The 14,154-nt window shown below is 44.2% G+C and overlaps 1 protein-coding gene and 1 long non-coding RNA gene across 9 annotated transcripts in view; one reads left to right on the forward strand and one right to left on the reverse strand.

The window, feature by feature from the left end:
• The window catches only part of hivep1 (HIVEP zinc finger 1), a 51,981-nt gene extending 38,223 nt beyond the window's left edge, over positions 1-13,758 (forward strand). For all 8 annotated transcript variants that reach the window (XM_046418440.1, XM_046418441.1, XM_046418437.1 and 5 more), the window contains 7 exons: positions 922-975; positions 3,322-9,113; positions 9,224-9,357; positions 9,495-9,670; positions 10,361-10,462; positions 11,208-11,740; positions 12,025-13,758. In XM_046418440.1, the coding sequence (XP_046274396.1) occupies positions 922-975; positions 3,322-9,113; positions 9,224-9,357; positions 9,495-9,670; positions 10,361-10,462; positions 11,208-11,740; positions 12,025-13,149 (7,916 nt within the window). In that variant the 3' untranslated portion in view covers positions 13,150-13,758. The remainder of the gene's footprint in view (positions 1-921; positions 976-3,321; positions 9,114-9,223; positions 9,358-9,494; positions 9,671-10,360; positions 10,463-11,207; positions 11,741-12,024) is intronic.
• LOC124075063 overlaps positions 9,624-14,154 on the reverse strand; it is a 45,513-nt gene continuing 40,982 nt past the window's right edge. Inside the window, exon 3 of the long non-coding RNA XR_006845946.1 lies at positions 9,624-10,490. This is a non-coding gene — a long non-coding RNA (uncharacterized LOC124075063). The remainder of the gene's footprint in view (positions 10,491-14,154) is intronic.

Consider the following 14,154-nt stretch of genomic DNA (forward strand, 5'->3'; position numbering starts at 1 on the left):
AACCCATTATTGTAGCAGGCGGTAAACAAAACTGTCTCGTGGCAGCTCTGAATATGCTTCATGTAATAGGAGGTGAAGAGAAAAATAGAAAGACAACACACACACACACACACATACACACAAAGCTGTGAACACCAAATTTTCTCAACTTAAGAAAAACAAACCGATAAACTAGAGTATGTTTTGAGTATTTGTTTCTGGGTTTTCTTTTCTCTTTTTTTGCCTCCTCAGTTTCACTTGTTGTTTTAATTAAAAAAAAAGAAAGGGTAAAACTCACAGACCGACGAGCCTCGGACACGTATGTTCACATCCACGACATACGCGCCGCCTCCCGCAGCTGGTGGGAGTGACCCTGCAGGATCAGGGTCTGCATGCTCTCCCTGCCTCTAATTCACTCTGTGTAACCCATTCACGCCACGCTGAACAGCGTATGTAATTGATATTGATTACACTGTGCCACCTCCCACATGCCCATATGGCTCGAACAGAAACAGGTTATTCACCTGCTGGATCGTGACGTATAGACGAGTGGAATTAATTTGTCCTTCCTGAGGCGTGTAAACTACGTTTCAATATGCAACCTGGTCTGTGCGTTTGTGCTTACTCTGCCATAATGAGAATAAACCCACCATATTGACTTCACATCGTACTGCTGTTATTTCTTTACGTGGGCGTGCTTGAATGGTTGTGTTATTGTGTGAGCACGCAGGCTTGCCCCCTTCATGATTACAGTAGTTTCCATAATGGAACAGAGCACTCGATCAGCTATGGAAGAATATCTGTTTTTCATTTGAAAGACCTTCATCCTGCTATAGCCGTGTGGGAAGCTTCCCCAGTATCATTAGTTACATTCTGCGCTCTGTGTGTGTGTGTGTGTGCTGTCCACCGTGCTGAAAATAGTTTCTGCTTTTTGTCTTGCAGATAAAATCGAAGAGGCACAGAAAGAACTTAAGGACCCCAAAGGTTCACAGAAAGGTAAGAAATATTTTAATAATTTTTAATTAAATGCTTGTTTTCTCTTTTAATTGAAAGAAAAATGTGTTTTTGTAGAATTGTTGTCTTCTTATTCACTAACTGGTCATGTAAAAGGATTTGACCTAAAATATTCATACACTAAAAGCACGAAGCAAATATTATTCACCGGTATGAAATGTGAGATGTTTTGTTGTTGCTTTTACGAAAAATTTTGGATTTATCATTGCAGAATTTATCAATCATAATTTTTGTAGTTGTAATTTAACTGAACTCCACTCTTGATCGATCTATATTTATATAAAAATGAAAGTATTTACTCACTAGTTGTTACAGCGGCAGATCCATTTGCTATGAAACATCTGGACACACTTAATGTTTGCGCTTCACTTAAACTATTTGTGATATAATTTATCTTTATCTGGCTTCATTGTTCCCAAGTGAACATTTTACAGCAGCAGGCTTTCAGGTCAGTACTGACACAAACTTTGATTTAGAGTCCCTGAACCCTGAATTTGCTGTTGTATCTTAGCAGTGACCTGTCATGATTCGGTTCAATATTTTCCTTTTTCCGAAAGCAGTTTTGATCGATGTAATGTTTTATTATTTATTTTCTAGATCTGATATGTAAACACAGTAATGTTTGCATATCAAGAACACTGCACAGTAATGCCATTACACACACGAGGAAGATTTTCTTTTGTTAAGTGGTTACATAAGTGCAACTTCAGCGTCTCTGTTTGAACTGACCTCGCCTCATCGCTGCACCATTTTTCTTCTTAAAACAGTCCCAGCTTATTTGCACGACGTGCGAGCTGTGTGGGAATCAGCCGCCGTGAGATTGGACAGAGACGCTAAATAGAAAGAGTACAAATAAGAATATCTCAATCCCCCTCTCAGTACAGCAGGTACTGATGTCCGTGCCTGCCAGTCAAAGGTTAATTCCTCTGCCAACAGCCCAGAAGCTAATTCTCTCACTAGCCTTTTCACACTTGAGGCTTTAGATTAAAAAAAAAAAAAAAACGCAGGTCATACGGTAATCAAGCAGAGGATTTAAAATGTGTTGTCCATAAGAGGGGAGTACAATAATACCAAGCTTCACTAGTGGCTGACAGAATTTCCTGACTGGATGAATTTTATTTTTATCCAAAGTTGGCCTAAGCAGTATTTTCCTAAGAATAAAAATTACATCTGAAAATAGACAGTGACAGATGTTTGTTTATGAAAAGCTGTTGTTTTTTTTAATGAAGGAAAAGTTGTGGAGAAGTCGTGGAATCTCTTTGGCAGACTTGTCGTGGTAGCGGGAATTGAGAACTAATCCGTTTCCCCCGTCTTTCCACGGCAGATGACACCAGTGTGCTCGTCTGTAAGGACGTGTTCGGATTGGGGGTCTGTTTTGAATGTTACGTTGCTTGTGAGCTGCTTTAAATGCTCGATGGTTGCATGTTTGTGTGGCGAATGGATTAACTTATGTAAAGACAAGGCGTTCCTCAATCTAATTACGCCCGAGGCTTTGAAGGAACCCTGACCTCATCTTGGGAAATACCTACACAAGCCAGGAAACTGTGACAGGGCACTGCTGGTCTTATGCAACATGTCCTTAAAAACACTTGCCTGGTTCACTATTGCAGGGCCAGCGTGACAGATTATGGGACACCACGGTATGGGTGCACCCTTTTTCAAAACAGTGCTGCATTATTATTGCAGTTTCTCTTCGCTGTCTTGGATTTGTTTTTGCCATTTTCTGATCAGCCCAGCATACATTTGTGGACAGTCTGAAAAGCGAGCGAGGGAAAAATGATTGTTTACTTATGTAATGATGCGTGGGTCTCTGTGGTATTAGTCACACAGAAAATAAATACAAGTAAGGGTGACGTGTCTAAATTATAGAAAATAAGATGGTGGAAGGTTATGTGCTTTATCGTTAAGCTTTTATTTAACATCCGTGAATATTACATATCAAATGTATTTTGATATGTAAATGTATTAAAAATATAGGTGAGGCTCTACAACAAAGCTGTTTAAAGATGACTATTAGCCTTGATTCGGTCTGAAAGTAGCTTTAGCATGTAAAGCCCTATTGGTTACCAGAGTTTAGATGGCACAGAATTAATATCTGACAACACTGAGGAGTAAAATAAACGTAGTCTAATTAGGACGCACTACATGTATAAGAATTAAAAATACTGAAAAGCCATGAAAAGCCAAGCCAAAAATTAGTTCAAATGTCATGAGCTCATTTTTCACACTCACTCACTCACTCACGTACATGGTAGAGGGTCTGGAAACATTTGGAAAAAGGTGGTGTTATTGTATCAACTCTGTCTCTTTCTGTCTCTCTCCTCACAGGGATATCTGAAAGCAGTCGAAGAAATGCAGACAACATAAAAGGCCTGAAGAGGAAAAAGGTTGTTGCAGAGAATCGGCTAGAGAAAATCCTGAAATCTCCCGTGAAGAAGCCCCTACAGTTGAAAACATCTGAAACTGCTCTCCACGGAGCACCATCCAAGGAGACTACACCGTCTTGCAGCTCCTCCTCCAACAGTCCTTCCCACAATCCTTCAGCGCTGGCCGGTGAGGAACGAGACCCACAGTATGCCTCACCAGTTCCAGCATCCCCTCATAAGGGGTCATCTCCTACTGACGCTGAAAGGCTGAAACAGGAAGAAACGTCACCCAGACCACCATCACTTGAGCGTGCTGATGGTGAGGAGGGCTCTTTGATTACTGCTAAAGTGTCTCAGACCAAAGACAGCAAAAGCCAAGATCCCAGCTTTGAGGGAGACACTTACCACAGCCGTGCTCCTCTTGATGTTCTACTTAAGGCCATGGAGCCTGACTTTAGCACACTGGCTGAGAGGAAAAACTCATTGCAGGCCATTGGAAAACCCACTTCCATTGTTGATGCTCAAACTAGTGGTGAATTAACAACAATGCCAGCTGTCAATGTCGGTCTCCAGACCCAACCTTCCCATATGCAGACTTATTATATTGACAAACAAGGCAACGTTATTGGAATTGCAGCACCACTACAGGGAAATGGACAGACATCAACACAGGTTACTCCCATGCAGTCCTCTCCTCTGGCCACACCACAATTTATGCCTGTTGCTTCAAATCAAGAAAAGCCCAGCTTGCACATGAGCTTTAATACTGGACCAGCCACTATAACCCATGCACCTGTTCCCTCGGGCTCAAATACTTTGCCTCAAAGCCAACCACCAGTTGTGCACACATGCCAATCCCTCTCAGCAAGTGTTCCCAGCACCATTCAGGTCCCAGTTACACCTGGCAGCAATCAAGTTCAGATGACCACCGTGATGAACTTTGGCGCTGAACAGGTTTACAAGGACCAAAAGCCTAAGAAGCCAGGAAAGTATGTTTGTGAATACTGCAGCCGGGCATGTGCAAAACCCAGTGTGCTACTCAAACACATCAGGTCTCACACAGGAGAAAGACCATACCCCTGTGTCACTTGTGGCTTCTCATTCAAGACCAAGAGCAACTTGTACAAGCACAAGAAATCACATGCCCATGCTATTAAACTGGGTCTCATTGCTCGCTCTGAATCAGGTGGAGGTGGATCACTATCTCAAGAATCCGACAAAGCCCTCGGTACACACTCGGAGGCGGAGGAGAGTGGGGACAGCGATGAGGAAGGTAGCAATGCGGACTTAGACCCTGACTCGTCTCAGAGCAGTGTGGCAGCTTTGTCTGAAAATAGTTTACAGGGTGCTGGTACTACCAAAGCAAGCCATGGGGAGGTTGACTCATCAGCTGTGTTTGAGTCAATTAAACTGGGCCCTGGTCATAGGGCTCATGAGCCCAAAGTGACGGCTGCACTTCCAAAAGTTGTTGTATACCCTGTTAATGTCTCCCCTCTGAGGGCAGATAGCCCAAGAGTTACAGGTACAGCACCTGAGCAAGCTGCTGCACAACGGCAACGAGAGTTCCAGACTGCCAATCTGAGATCAAGCATCACAGTCCTGTCATCTCTTAAAGAGGTGGATGGTACAAATCCCTCACTAGATACTGTGAGCGAAGACGAAGACCAACAGTGCAAGTCTCCAATGTTAAGCGGACATGCACAGCTTCAGAGGCAACAAGCAACAGACTTTTCTCAACAGCAACAGGTTAAGTGTCTGCTTAGTCCCCGCAGTTTAGGAAGTACAGATTCTGGCTACTTCTCACGTTCTGAAAGTGCTGACCAGGCCATGAGTCCGCCCAGTCCATTTGTTAAGATAACTCCACCAGTGGACACTGACATTGTCAAGAATATTCTTCCCAATGTCCCTCCTGTTGTTGCCACAGTAATGCATGTAGCAGCTGAGCAAAAGCCACGGGCCACAGAAGGACAGATGCGTCCACCGTTAGAAGCCAAAGCACTCTCTCTGGAAGAGCGAATCTCAAAATTGATATCTGATAATGAGGCAGTAGTTGACAACAAGCAGCTGGATAGTGTGAAGCCAAGGAGGACATCTCTCTCAAGGAGAGGTAGCATAGACTCACCTAAATCATACATATTTAAAGACAGTTTTCAGTTTGATCTTAAACCAATGGGAAGAAGGTCCAGCTCCAGCTCAGACATCCCTAAGTCCCCATTCACTCCCACAGATAAAACAAAGCCAGTGTTTCTTCTCTCTGTACCTTCTCAATACCCACCAATGGACTGTTTGCCAATAACGAGGAGCAACTCTATGCCTACTACACCAGGACACTCTGCTATTCCCCTTAATGTTGCCCCCCTCCCCCACCCTTTGAGAATTTGTCAGTCATTTGACGAAAAAATTAGTTCACTGAATGATGATGTATTTTCGTCAGCCCCATCAACCCCAAATCCAGCAATACACTCTCGTATGTTAGTAAGACAAGCAGCAGTGGAGGACTTTTCCACAAGTGAGGGGCACGGCCTCCCTTCTGTTCGCTCCATGGATGATGGTTATCATGGGCCAAGCAGTACCACAGAGCTTATGCAAAGAAGCAGATCTTTTGAGCACCATCAGGACAGAAACAGAAGGCCCCAGCAGAATAAAGGCACAATGTATGAGTGTGAAACCTGTCGTAACCGGTACAGAAAGTTGGAGAATTTTGAAACTCACAAGAAATTCTATTGCTCTGAACTTCATGGTCCAAAAAACAAGCCAATCGCTGTTAAAGAAACAGATCAAGATGTATTTCATGTTAACATACTGCAGCCCATAGTCCCAAGATCAAGTATTGGATCAGGAATACTCGATCAACAGACATCAATTAGGAAGAGAAGGAAAATGAAAAGTGTTGGAGATGAGGACGATCAATCTCCCACTGACACCATTCCACCTGTTTCAGTTAGTTTTGAGCTACCAGCAGCTCAGACAAATCAGACCTTTTCTCAGCCTAATGTAATAGTAGACATACAACCCAAAAACAACCAGCCAAAGCTACCTCAGATTCAGCTCATAGCTAGAGGCATCTCTTCAGATTCCAGACTGTCACCAATACGAGAGACCCATATGAGCACCTCTACTAAAGGAGACCTACAAAGGCAAGGCAGTGGTACTTCAGTCATTAGACACACCAACTCACTCAGCAGACCCAGTTCATTTGAGACGGACTCTATTGACAGGGCCTCTCCTGTTGATAGCATGGATAAGGATCCGTTGAACAAGCTCAAAACAGATGCAATATCAAATGTCTTAGCTGACAGCTACCATGAAAAAATATCCAAACCCAAGACTGTTGAGTATGGAAAACAAAGGAAGGAACAACAATGCACTGATGGCACAGTAGCAGCAGCAGCAGCTGGTGAAAACTCTACTCCTGTCCATCAGTCTCGTCTGGTTCGTCAAAATAACATCCAGGTACCTGAGATTCTTGTCACAGAAGAGCCCGACAGAGAACATGAAACACAGACTACTGAGTCAGCAGATAAACCTGCAGATCAGTTCAGTTGGCCTCAGAGAAGTGAGAGTCTGTCAAAGTTACCAGCAGAGAAACTTCCACCTAAAAAGAAAAGAATTCGTCTTGCTCAAATGGACCACTCCTCAGGTGAATCCAGTTTCGAGTCCAGCCTATCGCGAAGCCTCAGCAGGGACAGTAGTCTTTCTCGTTGCTCCAGCATCTCAGCCTCTTTCGACAGAGATGAGCCATCTAGATCAGAGAGTCCTTCCAGGGGAGAGTGTGTCAGCAAAATTCCAGACCCTCGAGGTTTGCCAACAGCCTTCAACACCCTTGGCGTGCCTGGAATGATGAGGCGTGCTGCATCTGAACAGATCACTTGTACTCAACCCTCTGTTGAGATTTCATGTGACTACCGTAGCAAGTCCTTTGACTGTGGCAATGTGTCTCCCAGCAGATCCCTCTCACCTATTGGGCAGCCAAAAAGTGGACCAGTCTCACAAGTTCCTCAGGTGCCACTTATTGAAAGGAGGCGGGGGCCATTAGTTCGCCAAATGTCTTTAAAGATAGGCCCAGAGAGTCAGCAACCCGTTCGGAAAGTCATAACCCTTGACAAACCTCCCATTACAAATGTTAGCTCCTTAACTCAGAACAGATCCCAGCAGATTCACATTGCCAATAGACGCACCATAGCTCAGCCTTTTATCCTGCATACTGGAGAGTCACCCTTGCAAAAGAATGAGCAAATGGTGCAAAGCATTAATTTGGGTAGCCCGACTCAGCAGCCTCAAGTCCATGGCCTTCCACACCCTTGGCATCAAACATCGAGGGTTCAAATATGCCAAAAGGTACAACAACCCCTGAGCCAGATCTTAGTTTGTCGTGAGAATGTCCAAAACAAATCAGTCGACTATGAAGAAAAGAAAAGTTTTGTGCCCAAATACCAGCTACAGTGTCCTGCTCTGAGAGCAAGCCAATTTTCATTCTCCAGCACACAGGGAACTCAGATAGCCTTGCCAGTTTTAACAATACCTATTGCCAATCCAGTTTTGAGTACTTCAAAACCATCAGATGTACTCCAAAATGTATATGTTGCTCAATCCAATCAACAGGTCTCTGAGATTAAGACACAGACTGTTATCATGCCAGGTGAACAGCAAAGGGACTCGTTTGATCAAACCCAAGCAGGTGCTATACCATTGCCACAGATCCTCATCACTCATGAGCAGGTGCACTCCGCTCCCTCTGTGTCCAATAAAAATAGTCTCTCGTCCACTCACAGTGTAGACAGTGATACTGTTGCTGTGCTAACTGCAAAGAAGGATAGGACTCCAACGGTTAGCACTCAGAATCATACTGGAGAACGAGCACCCTCTCTTGGGTCTTTACATTGTACACAAAAACTGGCATCAGTAACTCTGTGCCCACAGCAGGAGCCCACTGCCTCAAGTAAACGAATGCTGTCACCTGCCAACAGCTTGGACATCTATATGGAAAAGCACCAAAAACGGGCTAAGGATGAGCATGGTGTAGCCTGTCTAACTGATGGCAGGTCAGTCAATTATCTTAATTCCAAGATGTCAGAGGTTACCCGACAGCGGAAGCTAACACTTGTCAGGCAGGTTTGCACAACTGAACCAGTGGACAGTCCCATTGAAACTGAGGCCCCGCCTCTGCCACAGGACAAAACAGATGGGGAGAAGGACTCAGAGGCTACTGATGACGTTAAACCTATGTCACCTGACAGTACTGGGATGGAAAAAGACACAAGCATTGTTATTCATGCAGAGGCAAGCCCAGTCCTGAGTGTTACAACTGGTAGCCAGGGCACCTCGATACCATCTAATAGCCCTCAAGAGAAAGCTGAAGAACAGAGATGGACTCCTGCCAAATCTCCGATCAGGCCCTCAAGTTTTCATGGAGGTCAGATGAAACTGACCACATCTGTGTCTGTGGTTAACACAAAAGATAGTCATCGCCTGTCCTTCCCCAGCTTGAAGACTGCCACTACTTTCACATGGTGTTTCTTGATGAAGAGGAAACCTCTTCATGTTCCACAGACCGACCTGAAGACATCAGCATATGCTGTCTGGACAGTCAGCCCCAACAACCATAACCCACTTGGTTTGCCCACCAAGGTTGTTATGTCTCTCTTCGACTCCAAGCAGAGCTCCAAGAAAATACACTACACATCAGCCATAAGAACGAACGGGAAATCTGACATTTTGTCTTACTCTGGCAAGCTGAAAGACGTCATGCCCAGGGTAAGAAATAATTTCCTTTTTCCTGTTTGAAGCAAAAATGTCTGTCTTATATTGCTGCCTTTTCTTTAAATCAGATGAATAAATACATCCATCATTTACTGTTCCTTCAGGTTCCAGTAAAACAGAAGTCTACATCTGTTGAAACCAGAAGTAAAGCGCAACCAGAATCTCAGGCCAGCAACGATTCAGAAAAGGACATGGTTTCCAAAACAGAACCAAGACGCGTCAAAATATTTGATGGCGGGTATGATGAAAAAAAAAAAACATTAAATTGATTAATTAATGTTATGATATATTACAATTAGAAATCTCATTTGTTTGGTTTACGTGTTTGTCTTCTTAACTACGTATGTCCCTCACGGTTCTGTCGCAATCCCACAGATACAAATCTAATGAGGAGTATGTTTACGTACGTGGGCGTGGGCGAGGTAAATACATCTGCGAGGAATGTGGGATCCGCTGCAAGAAGCCCAGCATGTTGCGCAAACACATCCGCACCCACTCTGATGTCCGGCCATACCACTGTGTCCACTGCAACTTCTCCTTTAAGACGAAAGGTTAGTAGCTGATAAGTTTTCAAAGCCGCAAGTCTAAAGCTAATACGTCCTCATTTGAGTACATATATTTGTTTTTTATCTACAAGTTGTGAAAAAACCGAAATAAAGTTTACTATCAAACAAACATTTTCCCATCAACCAAGAAGTTTCTGATTAATCTTCTTTATTTTATATTGTGTGTGAGTCTCAGTGCTTAGTGAAATATATAATAGTGTGCTATTATAGAAGATCATATGAACTTGAAAAAATATAAATATAAAAAATAATCAGGAATATATTCTCAGCTCACATAAATAAAGTTCATGTAATGATCGAGATGTAAAACAACAATGGATCTCTCAAAATCAAATTAATATAGACAGACAGACAATATATTTTTAACGTAAAAGCCTTGAACTGCTGCAGTTCATTTCTTTCTTTCAGCAGCCATGAAATTAAAGATGTTGTTTCACCATCTCTTAAACCAAGTCAGTATGATTCACCATTCTCTATCGAACTTGCCTACCCACGCCACACTGCAGAACAGTACTTGGTGTCAGAGCAGCCCACGTTCATTTAAAAATGTCTTTATCAGTTACTCACTCTTTACATACAGTTCGCCCAGAGACCACATTTTCTTACATAAACTCCTTCTGTGCTATTGTTCAAGCGCTACCCACCCATAAGACCTTAATGCTTCTCTTCTTGCAGGAAATCTGACCAAGCATATGAAATCCAAGGCTCACAGTAAGAAATGCATGGAGATGGGAGTTCCCGAGGGTCTCATTGAGGATCAGGATGCAGAGGACTCAGGTACAGTGCTTCACTGCGCAGCCTTAACCTAGAGGGAAATACAGAAGGATGAGTGTGTGCTCCAAAGCTATAACTTAAACCAAAAATAAAACAAAATAAAACATTTCTCTGTAAATTCAGATGTTTATTTATAGCATATTGCTACAAAAGCAGTCGTGACTTAATGCAGATGGGTCTTGTTTATCCCGTTCGCTTCTTGTTTCAAACTGCAGGATTGCCCTTCTTTAAATAGTTCCCCTGTTAATGGCATGAGATGAAAAACACGGATTGTCCCCGCTTGAGCTCTGTTGCTATGTCGATCAATAGCTTTGCCATGGTGTAATTAGTAATTCTAAATGCAGCTTCTTCCTCTGTTAACTCCAAGTGCGTGTGGGCGGCATGCACAGCATTTAGAAAGAGGAAATTGCTGCGTCTAATTTTAGAAAAAAGAAAAAAAGAGAGAGAGAGAGAGAGAGAGAGATGCTGCCTGAAAGCAATCTATGGTCCCAGTCTCTAAGAGCATATTTGTTTTTCCTCCTCTGCCTGTGATGAAGCTCAGGGGTGTATGGTGGTCTAGGATGTGAAACTTAGCTTAGCATTCTTAGCTGTGGATTTTCTCACTGCAAGAGAACAGAAGACATTTAATGAATGAAAGTGGTTCAATACTACCAAAGGGCTTCGCTATTTTCATACTGGCTCCGATGACTCATATGTTCTGTGGCATAAGAAGAGTAGCCTTCCACCTTACGTATTCTGTTGCCTACAGGAGACCGCAGTCAGGTGAGCAGTGCTGACCGGCAAGATTCAGATGGCGATGACTCCGATGGCCCTGATGATGAGGAGAACGACGACAACGAGGAGGAAGAGGAGGACAGCCAGGCAGAGTCTGGCCTGTCTACCAACCCTTCTGTCTCTGCCAGCCCACAGCATATCCCTTCCAAAGAGGCTGAAGTCCCTCCTAGCGCCCTCCTAGCCCAGATGTCACTCAGCTCAGTCTCCCTACTGCCCTCCCAGCATCCAGCTCCTGAATCCCACACATCAGACTCAGAATCTGTCCCCATGATGAGCCCCGTGTCCCTCAGCAAGCAGATATACATCTCTGGGTCCTGCTGCAGCCCAGCGCCCCTCCCTTACTGTCCTCCGACTGTTCCCACCACATCAGACTCCTACACCTCAGACACAGAGTCAGTGCACATGATGAGCCCAGTGTCTCCATGCAGGCAGATGTCCATCGATTACCCTGACTTTGATGTGCCCCCTAGTCCCCCAGTTCCAGGCAAGGGCTCCAAGCTAGGCCAGGTGAGACCCATGTATTCTCATTGTGTCTCTCTCCATCACTCCCTGGCTGCCTCCTTTCTTTCCTATCCATACCCTTATTTTGAAACCTGCATGCGAGGCACTTCCACAAAGCTCCTGTGAATGCCCTGAAAAAATAAAAAGGTGAATAGTGTTGTATATTCTGACTAGGCTTGGCAGGTTGATCCAAATGGCATTTCATCTTGACCGCTTTAAGTCTTCTAGGGTTGTGCTACAATTAAGTCAACAAATAAGACTGAATATTCAAGTTTCATCTCTTTTCACAGGAAACCTCCTCCGCCGCTCCCGTTGTGACAACCAGTGAATCGAGCATACCAGTGGACCGGAGTACTCAGACTTCCTCCTATGCTTCTCAAGGTCCCATGCACTTTCCCCCACAGGGCCTGTCCCAAACACTAGGAAAAGAGACCCAGACCCACCTGTTCAGTCACCTGCCCCTGCACTCCCAGCAACCTTCTCGCTCCTCTTACAGCATGGTCCCAGTTGGGGGGATCCAGTTGGTGCCCGCTGGCCTGGCAGCTTACTCCACCTTTGTTCCAGTCCAGGCTGGCCCTGTCCAGCTCACAATCCCAGCAGTGAGTGTCATTCATAGAAACACAAGCCCGTTGCCAGCTCCCAACACTCCACCCCAACCGGAGGGCTTGCAGACCCAGCCACTTGTGGTCCAGGAACCAATCAGTAGTGTTGTGCCCTGCTTCTCTCTCGGGCAGGTCAGTGGCCTGCAGGCTCAAACAATACAGCCTGTAGGTCTGGAGACACTTAACCTCATGGGGCTGACCAACACAGGCTTGGCATCCACCCAGCTGTTGAACCAGCAAGGGCTAACCCTCAATGCGACCCTTGGGCTTCAAGTTCTAGCTGCCAGTCCCACCTCCCAAAGCAGCACCGGCCCCCAGACACACGTCCCGGGTCTGCAGATAGTTAACATCGCCCTGCCAGCCATCATTCCTTCCCTCAGCCCTCTCTCCACCCTTAGTCCTCTCCCAGGGGCCTCAGAGAGGCAGGGCAGCCCTGAAGCTCCGGGAGCACAGCATTCGCAAAGTGAACATGGTCTTGGTTCTTTGCGGAGCTGCATGTCCGCTTCACCATCTGTCCCTCTGAAAGTCAGCAGCTCTCCAGACGTGACCTCAGGCAGCAGGGCCAGCCCTGGAGGTGGCAGCGGAGCAGATCTCACACAGACTGCTGAGAGGGAAGAAAGGGATAAATCCCTACAGCAGCATCGATCACCAGCTCCTGACAGCCAAGCTGTCAGTGCCAAGGAGTCACCAGTCGAGGGAGCTAGTGATCCTGCACCGCCAAGACCACCGCCAGCGGCCAGCTGGCAGAAGGTAATGGACGACTATAATGAGGTATCCAGTGATGATGAAGACAGACTGGTCATTGCCACCTGAAAACCCCCAGCGGAGAGCTCTTCTTGTTCTCTTTTTGTAATTCTTGTCACTTTGTAAGACTGAGAACACTTTTCAGGGGTTTGTTCCTTTGCAAATCACCTTTCAAGCACAGATGCTGACATTCATATTGTATGTGCAATCATATGATAATTATATCGATGACCAATCATTTTATTTTTACTTTTTTTTTTGTCGGCTCCAGACATTTTCTTTTTTTCTTTTTTTTTTGTACATGTTGTATAGACAATTGTGCCTTTATGGAGTTTCTTGTTTGGGAACCTGTACATAATTCCTTATAAATTCTGTAGTTGCTTGTGTTTATTTCAAAAAATAGAAGTAAAGAGGCATAACAATGGAGGATATCAATTTTATTTTGGAGGATCTGTCATTCGTAAATTTATGGAACTATAAATGTTGTTCTGGTAAATGTACATTTCTATGGATTATGGGGCAATGTTTTTGTGTACAGATGTTGTGTTCAGCTATTTATTATAATCCATCTAGTGCCCATGATGATTCACAGGTCCATAGGTATGTGCATTATGGTAGCTTTACATTGCTGTATCAATATTCTTAACCGTATCAGTAAAAATTTGTTTATAAACATCAGAGTGGTGTCACTGTATTTTGTCATTTAAAGCACTGGAAACAAAGCGTCACTACACACCTGCACATCAGTCCCAGACAAGAAGAAGTCGTCCATGTTGTCAAAAGTCAAAACATGTTAGAATCTGACCTGCAGCAACGATTATTTCATCCACAGAAAAACAAACGGGCAACAGTTTTGAGCTTTGATAATTTCACCATTTTTTTAAAAGTACAAATGACAAAAATTATTCTCAAATGTGAATATTTTCTCACTCTTCTATGATGATTAGAATATCTTTGACAAATTGAGACATTTGAAAATACCACTGGACACTCTGATAAACTGGTATACTATTTTTTCCATAACAATCAATAATAGAGAAAATATTTGGTAGGTTAACTGATAATGAAAATAAT

The sequence above is a fragment of the Scatophagus argus genome, chromosome 17, assembly GCF_020382885.2.
Source record: "Scatophagus argus isolate fScaArg1 chromosome 17, fScaArg1.pri, whole genome shotgun sequence".
Classification (NCBI taxonomy): Eukaryota; Metazoa; Chordata; class Actinopteri; family Scatophagidae; genus Scatophagus; species Scatophagus argus.